Below are 16,553 nucleotides of genomic sequence, written 5' to 3' on the forward strand. Positions count from 1 at the left end.
GGCCTTCTGGAAACCAGAAACCAGTGCAGAGAGAAAAAGCAGCCATTGTTTGGTGTGCAGGGGCTGTGCAGACGCACTGCACATCTCTGGCAAAGGACATCTCCAGCGGATGCAGGAGCCGGGCGTGTGTTTGATGCTCACTTGGCAGCAGGGGCTGGGAGCAGGGGCTGACAGAGCTGGCCAGCACGAATCTGGGTGTGAGGAGCTCCCCAGTCCTGCTGTGTCCTGTCCCTCGGCCCTACCTGAGCAGTGACCCCTCCCGTGAACAGCTCTTCCCCAGGAGAGCCCTGTCCTGCCCCAGCCTGTGTGCAGCAGCCAAGGGCCAGGAATGTCCCTGCTGTCCTGGTGCATCCAGTGCCTCACACGGGGCTCCTGGCTGGTGCCCCGGCTCTTCCCGTTGGAACAGGGGTGCTGCCAGGAGGGACACAGCCTCCCACGGGGACAGGAGCAGGGCAGGTGTGCCTGGGGAGGTGCTGAGGCAGCAGAGGAGTCCCTTCAGCTTGGAAAGAGGAGGATGGAGGCTTTGGGCTCGTTCCTTTGCATGTGGCCAGCCAAACGTGGCCAGCCAGGCATTCCTTTCTTCTCACCAAACGTTCCTTTCTTCTCACCATCCTTCAGCTCCTCTTTGATCTGAGCTGCACTGTTTCCTGGAAGGCTTCCAGCATTCTCAGGGTAGCTGTGAAGCTCCCTTTTTTCCTCCCTATTCAGGCCACATCCCTCAAATTTAAGAAAGACGCCGCAGTGGTGACAAGGGACTGTGGTGTGTAAAGTCCTTTCTGGGGAAACGTGTTTGACTTCTTCAGATGTTCCTGATCTCTCCTCCCGGAACAAACACACAACAGGCAACAGCAGCACAGGCTCCCACAGTCACCTCCGAGTTTGTCTCAATGCAACGTGCAAAATCAGCCCCATAAAAGGTTCAAGCTGTGGTTTGGTACACATGTCCAATAAATGGAGAACTTTTGGCGACCCTCGTTTCTAGACTGACATGTCAGACAGATGCACATGCCAGGAGCACACTGGGAAGCAAAGACTGTGTTGGGAAGGATGCCAGGAGCCAAAAGATGCGTTTGCAGAGCTTGGGAGCTGCAGCTCGGCCACCTCTGGCCCAGGCAGCAGGATGGTGGAGAGAACCCCCGGGGAGCTGGCTGGGTAATGATGTCGCTTTTAAAAAGGACAACAAAGAAGGCGTTGCACCCTGCTCCTGCTAAGGAGGCTTGGAGGCAGGAGAGAAAAGGCGTCTTTCTCTAGAGGTGAACAGTCACTTCTTCCTGCAGCAGAAGAAGCCTGACACTAGATAAGTAGCTGCGAGAAGATTCATAAAAAAAACTAATTTATAATTTGCCAGAATATAATCCTATTTGATCAGTGTTATTCAGTTCCTCTTTCTTTTAAAATTCAGTGCACTTAACTGTTCTACGAGGGTTTATGAATGTTTAAAAATTGCTTTGTGGTCCCTAAAGTAATTTGACAAGTCTGACAGCTATTGATTAAAAACCTGAAATTATTCAGACTGTAGGATGACTTGAGGGATTAGATAGAAAGTTTTTTTCAAATGTGAAAGGAAATAAGATGTTGGAAAGTAAATATGTTCTTGAATATTTTTGAAAAATCCATTACAACTGTGAAATTAAATTGAAATGAGATACTTCGTGTGGAGATGAAGGAAAGAAATGCTGGCTTTACTGTTTAGGCATGGGGTAGAACTCCCCATCCCGGGCTCAGCAAATGCTTCCCTGGAAGTTGCTGGTCCCTGGCTCAGATCCCACCTCAGGGCACTGAGGGAGCCCTGGGGAAGCTCCTGCACCTGCCCAGCCCTGGCGGAGCCCAGCCAGCTCCTTCCATCCCTGTGCTCCTGGTGGGGCTGCCGGGAACAGGGCTCTCCGTCCAGTCTGAACGTGATGATCCATAACCAAACATACCCAGCTCTGAAGAAGGAACTCCCCCGGCCTGCTGCCAGCTGGTTGGGAATATGGAAAAAACCAGTTCTGAGTGTGTTGTGGGAGAATCCTCCTTCCCCGCTGAGGGAATGGGCTGCTGGGCGCAGAACCCCCGTGCCCCCTGCTCCAAACACGGAACTGGGGCTGTTCCGTACCCAAGGGACATGGCTGGCTGCTCCGGGGGCAGCTCGGTGGAAGGGAACAGATCCCCGAGCCCCTGGGCCGGTGCAGAGCGCGGGGGCAGCTCTGCTGCCTGGTTCTGCCAAGGGGGCGCTCCCCGAACGCCTCGTTCTGCTTTTGATGGTGTCATCACTGCTGGTGTTTGATCAGCTGATGGACGGCTGTTGGTAGTGGTTAAATTCTGATTCTGTCCATGGCGTGTTTGTTATGGAGATAACCAAGTTCCCTGGACTGAGCAGCAGAGCTGTGGATGTGGAGGTGCTCAGCAAGCAGATGACAGAGGGCTGTTACCTCGGGGCACCACGCAGCCCTTTTCATCTCCAGTAACTCCCAGTTTCACCGGGATCAAAAGCCTTGGGGAGGGGAGTCTGCCAGGTACGAGTGGAGCTGGAGCCAGGTGTCACCAGGCTGGGCAGGGTATTTTAAACCCCTGTGCTATATATGGCCCTCGGTTATATTTCAGTGACAATATTAAACTTTAAAGGGATGAGTGGAAGGAAAGGAGACCTTCAAATTTAGTTACTGCCGGGAAATAATACTCGGCACCACGTAGTTGTCATTCTGCAGCAGACAGAGATTATCCATAAACCCTGTACCTCCAAAGTGAAGGAGAGTAATAAAGCCGACCCCAGGCGCACTTTGAACTTGGCTACCTCTGATTAATTAAGTTTTTCCTTCCTTGAGCCTGATTTAGTACTTATGCTCAGAATGAAGGATTTAAGTTAAGGAACTGTTGAGAAATTGAAGGACAGCTCTCATCCCCTCTTTCCCATCTCATCCCCTTCCCTATCACATGCACACACATGTGGGTAGCAAAGGGCTTGATGTGGCTGCTGAAAATCGGGCTCTGAGGGCATTCCTGTCCCAGAATTCTTGTCATTCCTCCTGCAGTTGCACCACTTTTGCTGTGGATTTTTTTTTTTCCTGCCAAGCTTGAAATGTCAGCGGGGCATGGCAAACATCGGCTAATTCTGGCTGCAGGTCTCAGGGCAGTGGAAGGTGTAATAGTGATCCTGCGTTTATATGGAAAGTAGGAAGGTGTCTGTGCAGCTCTGGAGTATCCTCCTTTCATTCATTTAATGACAGAGCTTCCTGGGACATTTAAAATCCGTCTGTGGCAGGGCTGAGGCTCAGCACAGCCACACACTCCCCAGAAGCCTGTCTCAGTGTGGGTCCTGATGAGAAGTGCAAATACGAGGCAGAATGGCCCGAATTTGTGTTTGCTGCTTTGGTACTTGGTGACCACATCGAATTGTTCGGGTTTAGAAGGAGTTTGTAGAACACAGTTGGGAATAGGTTTGCTCCTCCCAACTCCAGGGATTTTCCCATGTCCTGGGAAGTCAGTCAGCCCCTGCTGTCCTGTGGAATTGCTGTGCCTGGTGCTCAGTCCCAATTTACACTCAGTGATTGAGAGGGGCTGTACCTGGGTAGTCAGATCTAAAAAACTTACCCCAAATCATCCTGCTTATCCCTTATTAGACTGCCTTAACCCGCTTTTTTGGAGGAGAAACAATTGTTTAGAGTAATGAGAGAGTCTGTTTTGATTGAAGGACGTACAATAATCTGCCCTGAATCTGCTCCGCTGCATTGTACCAAACTCACTTATTTTCTCTATATTTGTTCATAGTCAAAGCATAAATAATTCAGCATTTTGTCTCTCCCCGTGAATGTGAGAAGCATGCTTGCTGATTCCAGATCAGATGGAGCAGTGATGTTTATTACTCTGATGTTGGGGAATGATTGTTGCATATTTAATATCACCATAAATAAAGCTCCCGTCGCTGCGTTCCCACCCGCGGGACCGGCGTGAGGCTCCCTCCGAACCCTCAGAGCTGTGCTGGGATGGCAGCAGAGCCTTGCCTTGCCCACTGTGACACAGGCCCGTGGGTGACAACTGCGTTTCCAGCCTGGCTGGCATCCACCAGCCCACAGCTCTGCCAGCCCCACCTGCTCCAAAGTCATTTATCTCGCCCAGAAATACTCGGAGACTTGCACCGTGTGACAAAGCAAATAGCACAAGTAAAACAAACCTCATTAAAATAAAGTGGCTGGATGATAAGGGGAATGGTTAACATACCTTTAACAGCAGTCTTTCTTTTCTTCATTTTATCTCACTAATGCCTTTAAAAACTGCCTGAAAGTATTTTATAGTAATTACTAAAGGAGCTGGAGTTTTTCGCGGTCTTGTAATGGGGAGCTGAACATCTCTGATTTTAGTGGCTTGTTTTCAAAGCGTGGGGAAGACACCAGGCAGCGAGTGAGGATCTGGGCCATGTCTATTATTCCTGTTTATAATTAAAATTCCATTCGAAGTGTGGCACAGGTATTGCAGCATCCTGCAGTCCTGGCCTGGGTGTTGTGCCATCCAAAACAGCCTTGCAGGACTTTGTTCCAGCACCTTGCTGAACTCCAGCTGGTCTCCCAGCACCGTTTTCCATTTTCTCCTCTAAAATCCCCTCCACGGAGAGAAATTCTTGTCCATTTTACCGAAGACACTTGCCAGAATAAAGGGAGCGAGGCACTGCTTGGCAATGGTGAAAAGCAAGGGAGAGAGCGAGCTTTGTCCACGAGCCATTTGCAAGCCAAGGCTGTCCCGCTGGGTCACATTCCTGTTCTCTCAGCCTTGGCCTGGATTGCCTCTTTTTAATGGACTCCAGTGTTCCCAGTGTTTCCAAACTTGTTTTCGTGTTTGCGGCAAGCTGGGAGCATCTCTGAGAAACAGTTTGTGTGGATGTGATTGAGGGCAGGAACGTCCCTGTGCTGGAAGCAGAGACCCTGCACAGCACTCCGGCCCTCTGAGAGCCAAGGGATGGCCTTGGCTCCTCCTTGGAATGCTGAGGGCTCCGAGAGGACCCCTGCCAGTGTCACAGGGTGGATTGGGAGGTGGCTGTCCCCGCTGTCCCCACACGCCACGCGCTTGGACCTGCAGCACGGAGCCATCCCAGCGCCTGAGCGCTCCCAGCAGGAGCCGAACGCACTGATGTGCTCCAGGAGCAGCTCCTCTCCCCCCGGGCTGCAGACAGTGCGGCAGCACCAAGTCTTCCACTAAAACTTGTCCCTTGGCACCTGCTGGTGTGGTCACTGCCCCAGGGTGGCATCGTCAGGGTGACAGAACCGTGCCGAGGGGAAACTCCCCCATGGCCATCCACGCTGGCCACGGCTAAACAGGTATGGATCAGACCTGCTCCAAAGCCTGCCTTTAGTGGCACTCAGCCATTTTGCTTGTTCAGTATTCTAAAAGCAGAGTTAATAACTATTTTTGTCTCTATTCTCATTTCTCACGTACATATAAAGGCTCAGTTGATGTTGAGCTTGACAAGCCAGGCTGCGGTTTGGATGCCAAAAATCTCCAAACTGTCATGGAGGGAGACAAGGATAAAGGAAAAAAACAACTTAGATAAAAGGGCTGTGGACTCCGAAATGCTGCATGTGGCACACTTCCCAATCCTCAGAGAAACTTATTAATTCACATCGTGGAAGTGTTTATGGTGCACAACTCAAGCGGCTTCCTGGCTCCACTTGGGATCTCACTGCATTTAGGAAGAAGTTGCGTTCACACTTCTATAGGCAAAGGAATTAAAAAGTTGGTTTGTTTCTTAAAGGGTATAAAGTGCTTAAGGGATGGAATAAGGGAAGCCCCATGTCAAAGGCAGGCCAAGACTGTACTCAGGAACTGCACATCAGCCTAATGCAGGGAGCCTTTTATTGACTTCTCCCAAACCACAATGTTCAGACTTGGATATAACATTCAGTCCTCTGCTGCATCCTTGCAGCTCCCAGAACTGAAACTGATTTTTGCCCAGGCACTGGGCTAGCTAACACATTTCTCCAGCTCTAATCGCTTTAAGAAAAACAAAGCTTTAAAAAAAAAAAAATCTGAAGTTATTATCCCATCATTTGTAACATGGATGTGAGTGTTGTAGGCACTTAACAGACAAGGCACTTGGCAGCTTTTCCCGAGTTCTCCATATTCTGTGTGGCAGCTGCTGATGCATCTGGATTTTGCAAGAGCTGTAGGTTGGAGAGCGCAGAGCATTTAACCCATCCCTCATCCCCGGGAAGATTCCCGCTTTATCCTCACATCAGCCAGCCAGATCCTCATCACTTGGGCTTTTCTCAAGTGTGCAAAGGGAAGAAATCATGGAAGGTTCTTCTCACTTGGCAATCGTTTGAATCTCTCAGAGGTCTGCAGTGTCCCTGTCCCTGTCCCGTCCCTGTCCCTGTCCCTGTCCCTGTCCCTGTCCCGTCCCTGTCCCTCTCCCGTCCCTGTCCTGTCCCTGTCCCTGTCCCTGTCCCCGTCCCGTCCCTGTCCTGTCTCTGTCCTGTCCCGTCCCTGTCCCTGTCCTGTCCCTGTCCCTCTCCCATCCCTGTCCCTGTCCCTGTCCCTGTCCTGTCCCGTCCCATCCCTGTCCCTGTCCCGTTCCTGTCCCTGTCCCTCTCCCGTCCCTGTCCCGTCCCTGTCCCTGTCCTGTCCCTGTCCCTGTCCCTGTCCCTGTCCCGTCCCTGTCCCATCCCTGTCCCTGTCCCTGTCCCTGTCCCGTCCCTGTCCTGTCCCATCCCTGTCCCTGTCCCATCCCTGTCCCTGTCCTGTCCCTGTCCCTGTCCCTGTCCCTGTCCCATCCCTGTCCCTGTCCCTGTCCCTGTCCCTGTCCCGTCCCTGTCCTGTCCCGTCCCTGTCCCTGTCCCGTCCCTGTCCCTGTCCTGTCCCTGTCCTGTCCCTGTCCCTGTCCCATCCCTGTCCCTGTCCTGTCCCTGTCCCGTCCCTGTCCCGTCCCTGTCCCGTCCCCGTCCCTGTCCCATCCCTGTCCCTGTCCCTGTCCCGTCCCTGTCCCTGTCCCGTCCCTGTCCCTGTCCCTGTCCCGTCCCCGTCCCTGTCCCGTCCCGTCCCCGTCCCACCTGGGGCCCGGCGGTGTGAGGTGTCGCCCTGGTGCCCTGTGAACGAGGCGGGGCGGGAGGCGGTGCCGTGGCTCAGTGCCGGCCCCAGGAGCCGGGCTCGGTGGCTGTGGCCGCCGCCGCCAGGCCGCTGATGTCGCGGGGCCGGGCGGCCCCGGCAGGGCGGGCCCGGCTCCGCGCTGGGTCACAGCCGGCCGCGGGAGCCACGGCCCGGCCCGGGGCTGGAGCGGGGCCCGGCAGCCTGCTCCTGGGCTGGGGGCTGAGATCAGCGGGCTGCAAACACGGCAGGGCAGAGCAGGGACGGCGGGGCTGCTGGCGGGGGAAACGCAGCTTTGTGCCTGCTTTGAGGCCGATGGGCAGGGAGCGCCAGAAGCGCTGCTTGAGGTCCCCATTCCACCCTGGCGGCCCCTCGTGGGCTCTGGCTGCGGCGCAGGGTGGGCACCCCGCAGCCCCACGTACCCCCGGGGACAGGGGACAGCTGTGTGGGGCACTGGCTGGGCTCCTGGCTGGGGAGGTGGCGCAGCTCTTGCCGAAATGAGTTCCCCTTTCACCTCAGTTGTTTCAATTGAATCCCTGGCGTTCAGCTGTGCCCGTGTCCTCCCAGGTGATGCTGCTCTGCCTCCCCCCCCTGTGACAGGGACGTGAGGAGATGGCTGGGGCTGCTGTCCTGGAGAGGACAAGGACCATCCAGGGCCACACAGAGTGTCCTTTTCAAACGGCTCCAGTTGTTTCATGAAACCATTTTAGGTGTTAATGCTGCTGGTGCAGGCTGGTGACATCAGAGGCTGTTTGTGATGGAGCCGGAAGCAGCTGGGACTGGTCGGACCAGGATGGACTTTGCTTTTTCTCTGTTTAGAGCAGGGTTGCTCATTTGGAAACTCGCTTGGTACTTTCAGTTTTGGTGCCCTGGAATGGTAGATAAAGGCAGCCAGGCCCTGTCCTGGAGCCAGGCAGGAACAGGAGGAGCAGCATGTCACCAGAGGGAGGTAAGCCACGCTCATCCCCGGCTCTGGGATGGGACATTCCCGGGCTGTCCCACCCAGGCCAGCACCCCCTGCTCCCCTCTCTGCCCTCCTTGCTGCCCACAGAGCTGGGAGTCCTGTGCAGGCTCCACCGTGGAGCTGTACATCAGTTCCAGGCACGGTGTAAATCCAGGGCAGCCTCATCAGCTCAGGAGCAGATTGCAGTTTTGTTTATGAGAACATACGCTGGCCCTGCGTATTCCCAGGGATTTGACCTAAGCTTAGCATCTGTCAGGATAAGAAAAAGTGGTTTAGTGCAGTGGCACAGCAGCAGTTCAGCGGACGGGCAGCAGGGCAGAGGGGATTGTTGGCTCTTCCCACTTGGATGATGGTTTTATATTCCGTCAGAGGAAGATGAAAAAAAAAAAGTATTTGTGGAAATTGGTGTTTTGAGAAATTAAATACAAGGATAAAATCTAAAGCAGATCCAAACATTTTGCATTTTCTCAGAAGAAAGTAAAGTAAGAACTTTTGGGCTCTGCAGATTTAACCCTGCAGAGTTGGGAACTGCAAAGCAATGCCGGTGGTGGTGAGTGGAAAAGGCAGAGCCAGGACTGTGAACCCCAGCAGAAACGAAGGCGTCTGTGCAACTCTGTTTATTTTAACTCCATCTACTTTACATCAACTCGGGCTCTTAGCGTGTCTGAGCAGTTTTAACTCTTCTTGTGATCAGTGCAGGCTAATGGCCTAAAATGAGGGTTTGGACATTAAGAATGGAGTAAAGCTGCAGGTGAGACAGGCACAAGTTACCTCAAGGAGTTAACTGAGGCCGGGCTGGGTTGTGGGGAGCTCAGTGGTGACCCTGAACACCCGTCACAAAGGAAAATCCTTCCAGGTTCTCTCTACAAAAATTCTGTGCAACTGTGAGTGTAAAATACAGTCATTTTTGCAATGATGATGAGCTGGGTTTAATTTGGTTAATAACTGAGGCAAGTTAATCCTGTTCAGGCAAGGATCAAACCAGTTTCAGTGCATCTGTGTCAGTGCTTTGCATCTGTCTAACTAGATTGATTTAAAATAGCTTGGTTAGAAAAGGAAGTTGCTTCCACTGTACAGCTCCTGAACTGGGGCTCACAGCTGCCCCTGCTCCTGCCTCCGTTCCCCTCCACAGGGTCAAGCTTTAGGTCAAACTCTCTTCTGGCTCCCGTGTTTAGAAGATGAGGGTGGAGATGTTCATGGGGAGAAGTCGTTCAGGAATCTCCAGGTCCCCTGGTAAAAGGTGTTTCTGGTCAGGTCGATTTCCTGGGTTTGGACAGTCTGGCATTTCCAGGAATGGGTTTGGAGCTCCTCCTTTTGCTGGCAGCCAGGCTCTGGGTCCTTTCCCAGGCTTTGTGCCGAGCCGTGGGCTGGGCACTCGGGGCAGGAGCAACAGGAGCCCCTGGCAGCTCAGGTGGAGCCGAGGGGGCTGCAGCTCCCCAGGTGAACTGTCAGCAGCAAAGCTGACACGCTGCTCATTGTCTTCTTTTAATTAATGCATTATTCAGCCAGGCTGAGAGACTCTGTTCTTCTGAGGGCTGGTTTAGATCTGAAAACTTGTTTCCACCGTGGCTGGCTTGGTCGTGCAGGTAGCAGAAAGCCCAGTGTGCCCAGACATTGGCATTCCCAGACACATCCTGAGTGCAGAAAGCACCTGGCCTCCCTTCCCTGGAGACAGCAATCCTGGCTGCAGGCTGCAATCCAAGGCACCAGTCTCCTTCCAGTGGAATAGGCAGCGTTTCCACCCTGGGGGAGCCACATCCACCCTGTGTAACCCCAGCTGGCTCTGAGCAGACCCCGGCAGCTCTCACAGACTCCCTGATGCCCCTGCCCATGTCTGCAGGGGGAACTGAGGCACACAAAGGCAGAGCAGCCACACCAGCCCTGTGTAAGAAAAGACAAAACCTGGGGGGTTTTTTCAGTCTGTACCTACTCCAGGTATCACTGTGATATTCTGTCAGCTCTTGCTGTACAGAGATTTATATGGAATCGTTTCTATTCCATTGAAGCAATTTTCAGAGATTAATTTTTGAGGGTATTAGCATTGATTCCTGAGCACACGTGCTTCCTCCTCCCGCCAGTGGTCCATATCCAGGGAAAGCTGCATTGTCTGAGCTGGAGGAAAGCTCACTTGCCCTAATTTATTGAAAAAATTAATTTGAGATTTAAAATGGGGTTTTCATTTATGAACCCCGCTCAATCTGTTCTTCACTCCCGAGTCTTCACCCTGACCTTTCCCTTATCTGAAATCCTCTGGGCTGTACACTGTGTTCATTAGTGAAACTTCCAGGAGGGAGCAGCAGGTGTGGGCTGTGGATAAGGACTGCACGCACGCCTGGCTCTGTGCTTATCCAGGTACCCCTGGCAGCTCCTGGCTGTAATTTAATTTAGGGCAGTGCCAGGATTTGGACTTTTTTTTAAAGAGTTTTTTCACAGTTTGTAAGTTTTAATAACAATTTTTACAATCAGCTCTGGAAGTAGCAGCCTTTGGCATTGCGTGGAGAATGCAGTAATGATACTTGCACTTAAAAAAATGAGCTGGAGAAGTGATGCAGTGCACCCTAGTACTGCCAAGTTTAATCCCTGCTCGTGGAGTCTGGAGTGGTGAGAGGCAGGATGGTCCAACGAGGTCCCTGGGGCTCACCTGGGTTTGGTGCCGAGCTGTGCCTCACGCTGCTCTGGGGGAAACAAAGGGGTCATTCCCAGAAAAGGCCATAGAAAAAGAACCCCTGGTTCCATCTGGAAAGAAGGTTCCCAGGAGAAGGATGTGCTTTTTATCCATCCCTAGAAGACACTAAAATCTATCTGGCTAAAAGGCAGATAGCAATTGGAAGAAATTAGCTTTATATCCCGGTGCCAGCTATGGATAAAAAACCACAAACAAACTTTAAAGTACTCGGAGCTTTTCTTCTTTTTTTCTTTAAGGGAAATTCAGCAGCAGGAATGGAATATTCTCCCAACTTTATTCTGATTATAAATTTTGCATTCTTTGGATATGGCTTTTTAAGGACATCGTTTTGTTGGACATCATTCAGCCTCCAGAGTCAGCTCTTCCCTATTAAACCGAAGCCATTATACAGGGCAGTATTGTTAGACAGAAGGACAAATCACAGGAAAATGTAGCTTAGATGCTAAAGCATCTATTTGTGTTTGTCAGGCTCAAAGTCATTTGCCACTGGTACCCCTCTGTAGTTTAGATTTGAAATTCAAACCTTGACTCCTGCAAATGCCTTGGCTCAAATTGTGGTTGAATGTTAAGTGGTGTCTCTGAAGCGAGACTAATCGCACCGAATGATATTGGATGTTTGCAGGAATGGGACCTCACAAAAAGGCTTCGGAAAAATCTGCTGCTAATAACAGTGTTCTGTTTTAAATAAAACCTGCAGAAAAGATGAGGGGCATCTCAGTAAAGACAGGTTTCCTGTGGATTGGGATTACATTCCTAGAGGAAAGTCTAATGCTTATCCAAGAGAGCAGAAAAGTGAAGCTAATTATAAGCAGAAAGAGAAATTGGCCGGTCAGATGCACTGTCCGGGTGCTGTGGAAGGGGGCTGGAGGCAGAGTGAAATATTCTTGCAGTGTAAACGTTATTGAAACACTTCTTCAGGAGTGCTCGAGTCAACTCTGCCCCATCACTGCAGCTCAGCTCTGGGGGTCAGTGCTGCAGGTGGAGAAGCAGCAACCCAGTACCAGCCAGTCAGCTGTGCAAACCCACGTACTGTAATGTTAATTGTGCTGGAATATGGGACTGTTGGAAGTTTATAAAACAAGTGCATTTATGGCATCAACCGCTATTTGATTTTAACTGTAAATTTGGAGTAGGTCTGGATAATCACGATCCCTTCCTCTGCTAACCCCTCGAGGTTATTAGGAAATTGTTTGTTTCCCAGTGATAGACAGCGTGGTCATAAAGCACAAAGCACTGGCTTCACAGTCAATAAAAAGTGAGAGATATCTGGGTTTAATACCTCTGAAAGGTAAACATGGCTGGAGTGTGGAAAGGCTGCTGCCCAGAGAGCTGGCGGCAAAGCTGGGACCAGAGGAGAAAACATGACCCAAGAAAAGGGGACTATATCCAAATAATAACTGGGGATGGAAAACTTCCTGTAATAACCCGTGGAAAAATACTCTTTACCTGCCCTGACTTGGCACAGTGGCTTTCCTTTCACAAATGCCATTTGCTGAGCAGTGAGCAGGGTGGGTGGTGCCGTCAGGAACAGGAGGTGTAAATGTGGAGAAGGGGTGGGGTGGAGGTCACAAACAGTGCCTGGGGACAATGCCAGCCCTGCAGGGGCGGTCACAGCTCTGACTGTGCCCTACACCTCTGTGTGACCTGCTGCACACAGGGAACAGCTGTCTGCAGGGAAACACCTTGTGCACACGAGGAGTGAGCTGTGAGTTCACTGGAAGGAAGCTGGAAAAACCCTGGCTTGGACAAAATGAGCTGAGACTTCGATGTGCAAGTTCTTCTTGGTGGCAGTAAATGCTCCCTGCAGCGGTATTTGAACACTGAGTCAGTGGAATGTGGCTCCTTCACTGCTTGGCACTCCCCGGGGACGGGGACAGAGCAGTCCCCAAGGCCCTGCTCTGCAGAGTTTTGGTTTCTTTCTGTACCTCCTGAGACCCAGGAATGTACAATCCAGAGACCAGGAACGGCCTGTGCATTCCTGATCTGTATCCCAACAAGTCCGTGTGTTTTAGACGCCAGCCCAAGCCCAGAGTGATCAATGGGACAGGGGCACAGTGACACTGCCCACGTCACTTTGGGAAAACACAGCTGTCGTTTGCTGAGGTGAGTGTGGAGAATCAACGTGCAGCACGACAGTCCCACAGGCTCCAAGGTCAAACGTTACCTCATCCCCTGATGCCTGGCTCACTTCCCAGTCCTGCTCAGGCCAACCATCTGGAATTTCAGGTTTGGGACAGGGGGAATTCAGCTGGGCAGTTCCCAGCAGACAGAGCTCTTCGGCTGGGTCCTGCTGGCCTTTGCTGGCATGTGGAAGCTGTAGCAGTGCTGTGCTGGGTCCTTGTGTCAGCTGGAGCTGCCACAGTTCCAGCAGAGCCACTGCAGGCTTGGTGGGTTCAGTACTTCATTCCAGAGCGTCCTGATGAAGTGTCTGAATGTGCAACAGAGACTGTTCCTGTGCTGGGCTGCAGGGAGAACCTGAGTTCTCCCTCTCCCACTGCCTTGGGTCTGCTCCGCTCTCCACCCACCGCAGGTGCGAAGGCTCGTTCCAAAGTTCAGGTTCTGCCTTTCCGTGCCTTGCCAGGCTGATAAAAGGCTTGGTAAAACTGTAACTTGACCTTAGCGTTTCACAGCAGCCACGGAGATAAACTGCTGAAGGAAATGCGGAGAGCAAAACACGAATGGCTCCGGGGAAGGAGACCCCAGAAGGCAAGAGCTCCGTGTGAGGAGCCTGGCTGGGAGGCAGGAATGGCTCTGGATTGCTGACCAGCAGACAGGCTCCACCACACAAAGGACCCCTGTGCTGCTGCTGCTGCTGCTGCTGCTGCTGCAGATTTGAGAAGAAGATTGACTGAAGCTGCCTGTTATTATTTTTGGCTACTCCAGCAATGTATCAAAAACCTGACGCTGGGTTGATGCTGGTGCCCTACTTTATAGAAGCCCTGAAAAGCAGATCAAGGACAGCGAGCTTGTCTCTCTGCATGGCATCTGCCAGAAAAGGGTGAGAAAACTTCAAACCGCTGGTGGGGGGGATGGGGGAGGCAAAAATGAGGCAAAATGTGCTAAATGCAGAGCGCTGTTTGCAGACTTCAAGGGAAAGGGGGTCTGCATGTCCTCCACTAAGGAGGGAAGGTGGGACAGGCAGAGGTGTTCGGCTGCCAGCCTGGCTGGTGAGCTGGTGTCACTGTCCCCGGGGCACGCTGGGGACCAGTTTGCTCTGGAAGGAAGAAGGGACCCTGCTGGCCTTAGGTGACCGCGCTCCTTGTTAGCCAAGCCCAGCAATAATGCTGCTTGACGTTTTCTGGAGCCTTTGGCAGCCAGAGGGTCGTGGCCACCTCTGTGGCTGAGGAGGAGAGGCACGTAGGGGAGGCTGTGCAGGGAGTTAGTGTTGGAACCGGGCAGAGAACCTGCGAATTTGGACTCGCTTGTCAGTGCCGTGCACGGTGGCGCTGGCTGGAGGGATGGTCCGTCTGGGAATCCGGCTTGTGCGTCCCTGGAGGAGGCGAGACTCGTGCCTGCTGTCTCGGGCAGGACCTGCCCGTCTCCCACTCTGAGACCTGCTGCCTTCTCCTGTGCTCTGGGGGAACCCCGAGAATTCCAGTCGTCACTTGGGGATGTTTAGTGCTCTTGGCGTTTGCCTCTCCAGAGCTGACCAGCGTTTGCAGCCCAGGCTTTCTCAGCTGATCCGGAGCTGCCTCGCATGAGCTGCAGGATTTATGCTTTGCTGCAGGCATGGACTGTAGCCTTTGAAAAGTGGAAGAGGAGGCAGCCATCAGTAAGAGGCAGGGGACAGTGCCATGTGGTGGTTTTTCATTTACTAGATAGTCCTACTTTGTTCTTGATGAGTAATGGAGGCATTTGAATACGCCAGGATGACAGCAGCAGTCTGGCTCTGGGAACGTGTCGGCGTGGGCTGGCTGAGGATGGTGGCAGTCGGGACGGTGGGACCATGCCGCGCAGCCTTCCCCTCTCCTCTCCGCCGCCTCACATCTCCTTTGCCGCTCACCTGCTGCCCCGGGCCCCGCGCTCCGTGAGGCCGCCCGGGCCCGAGCCCCGCGGCCGCGGTGCCCGCCGGGGAGCCCGGCCGGGAGCCCCCCGGTGAACTGGGCGCCGATGCGGGCGCGCTCCGTGCGGGGCGCGGAGCATGGCTCACGCAGGGGCCGCCGGCTGCTGCTGCAGGCGCTACTCCCTGCTCTGGATCGCGCTGCTGCAAAGGTCAGTGACTCGGCTCTCCGAAACGGGAAAGGAATGCGCTGCGCGGCCGAGGGCAGGGACGGGCGGGCGGGCGGGCGGCGCCGTGCCTCCCTCCCGCTGCCGCGGCGGGGACAGCGGTGCCCGGAGCAGCCGCCGCACCGCTCCGGAGAGCCGCGCTTTACCCCGGCTCATCTCTACAGAATGAGGGCGGCACAGGCGGCATGAGGCGAAGGGTGAGCGGCTCGGGGACCACGGGGCGCTGCTGGGCGGCGGCGGCGGCGGAGGGGGGGGGGGGGACCCCCGGCTGCAGCAGAGAGCGAAACGCACCTGCGGACCCCCCGAGCCGAGCCCGCGCTCCGGGGGCGGCGGGCCCGGGGCGCTCTGCCCAGCTACAGCGCAGCCAATGGGCCGCGGCGGGGCGGAGCGGCGGCGGGGCCGGCCCGGGGCGGGGGCCGGCGGCGGCGGGGCCGGGGGTCCCCGCCCGCGGTGGCGGCGGCGGCGGCGGCGGCGGGAGCGCGGCATGGCCCAGCCCGAGCGGGGCGGCGGCGCGGCGGCGGCGGCGGCGGCGCGGCGGGGGCCGGGCCCTGCGGGTGAGTGCGGGGCTGCGCCGTTCTGCCCGGGTCTGCCCGGGCAGCGCCAACTCCGCGCCCGGCGCCGCTCCCCGAGCGGCGGGTCCCGCGGCGCGCCCGGTGCGGAGCGGGCCGGGGGTCGGGGGCCGGGGCGCGGAGGCCGCCGCGCTGGAGGGACCGGCGCTGACAGCGCTCCGGCCCGGCCCGGCCCGGCCCGGCCCGGGGATGTGCGGCCGCGCTCCCTCCCTCGTTCCGTGCGCTCGCGGTTTGTTTTCATCCTGGGCGGCGTTTCACCATCCCTGGCCGGGCTCGGCAGCCGCGCTGTGGCGATGGGCCTTGCGGCTCCATTTCCGTCCGGTTGGTCCAGGAGGACACATCCTGCCTCGCCTTTGCCTCCTTGTCCAGATTCCGCCTGCGCATTGATGTTACGCAGAATTTAGGTGATAAAAATCAAACCCCTTATCCCCAGCCTGCTCCCCCCGTGGAAGGTGGTGACTCTGGGGTGCAGCTGGGAGCACCCCGGGAGTTCTCCCGTGGGGCTGGCACGGAGCAGGGGGCTCTGGCTCGGTCCCTGTGTCCCGGGATTGCTTCTGCTGCCGTGGACGTGCCCCAGGTGTTTGTGGAGGCTCTGCTCGCTCCAGAGGCCGCTGCCGTGGCAATGACTTGTTCCCAGGGCTCCACACTGGAGTGGTGGATCTGTCACTGCTGTTTGCATTAGATGTCCCCAGATCTGGCACTATTTAGGCTGGCTTAGGCTAATGTGATAAAGGTTGGGGGTTTTTTTTTGATCCAAGTGTTGATTTCTGTTGAAAGTGTCGTGTTGATGTCATTCTGCTTATGGGAAAGAGGCTCCTTGAGAACATATTTGACGATTGAAATTCAGGTGTATTTCTGATCACCTTTTGCATCCTGCTCCTGATGCCCTTTCCTTGCTTTTGCAGTTCCTCTCCTCTTGCACGTCACAAATGCCATCGATGTCCTTGCTGGTTGTCCTGTGCTGGGCTTGCCGGCTGCCCGTGACAAACTTTGCAGTGGCACGTTGTTAAACAAATACCCGTGCTCAGGTGAATGTCACAGGTTAAAATCATCCTTC

At 54.5% G+C, this 16,553-nt stretch overlaps 1 protein-coding gene across 10 annotated transcripts in view; it reads left to right on the top strand.

Annotated features, from left to right (window-relative positions):
- Positions 1 to 16,553, top strand: part of DAB2IP (DAB2 interacting protein) — a 159,922-nt gene that overhangs the window by 101,046 nt on the left and 42,323 nt on the right. Inside the window, exon 1 of one of the 10 annotated variants that reach the window (XM_066201082.1) lies at positions 13,321 to 13,698. The exons of 7 other annotated variants lie outside the window; for them this stretch is intronic. In XM_066201082.1, coding sequence (XP_066057179.1) covers positions 13,586 to 13,698 — 113 coding nt within the window. In that variant the 5' untranslated portion in view covers positions 13,321 to 13,585. Of the gene's footprint in view, positions 1 to 13,320; positions 13,699 to 15,101; positions 15,125 to 15,405; positions 15,482 to 16,553 lie in introns of those variants that run through there. 2 more of the 10 variants (XM_066201087.1, XM_066201084.1) reach the window with 2 other exon arrangements.

Source organism: Chamaea fasciata, unplaced genomic scaffold (assembly GCF_029207755.1).
Source record: "Chamaea fasciata isolate MVZ Bird 193981 ecotype frontalis unplaced genomic scaffold, bChaFas1.0.hap1 SCAF_20, whole genome shotgun sequence".
Taxonomy (NCBI): Eukaryota; Metazoa; Chordata; class Aves; order Passeriformes; family Sylviidae; genus Chamaea; species Chamaea fasciata.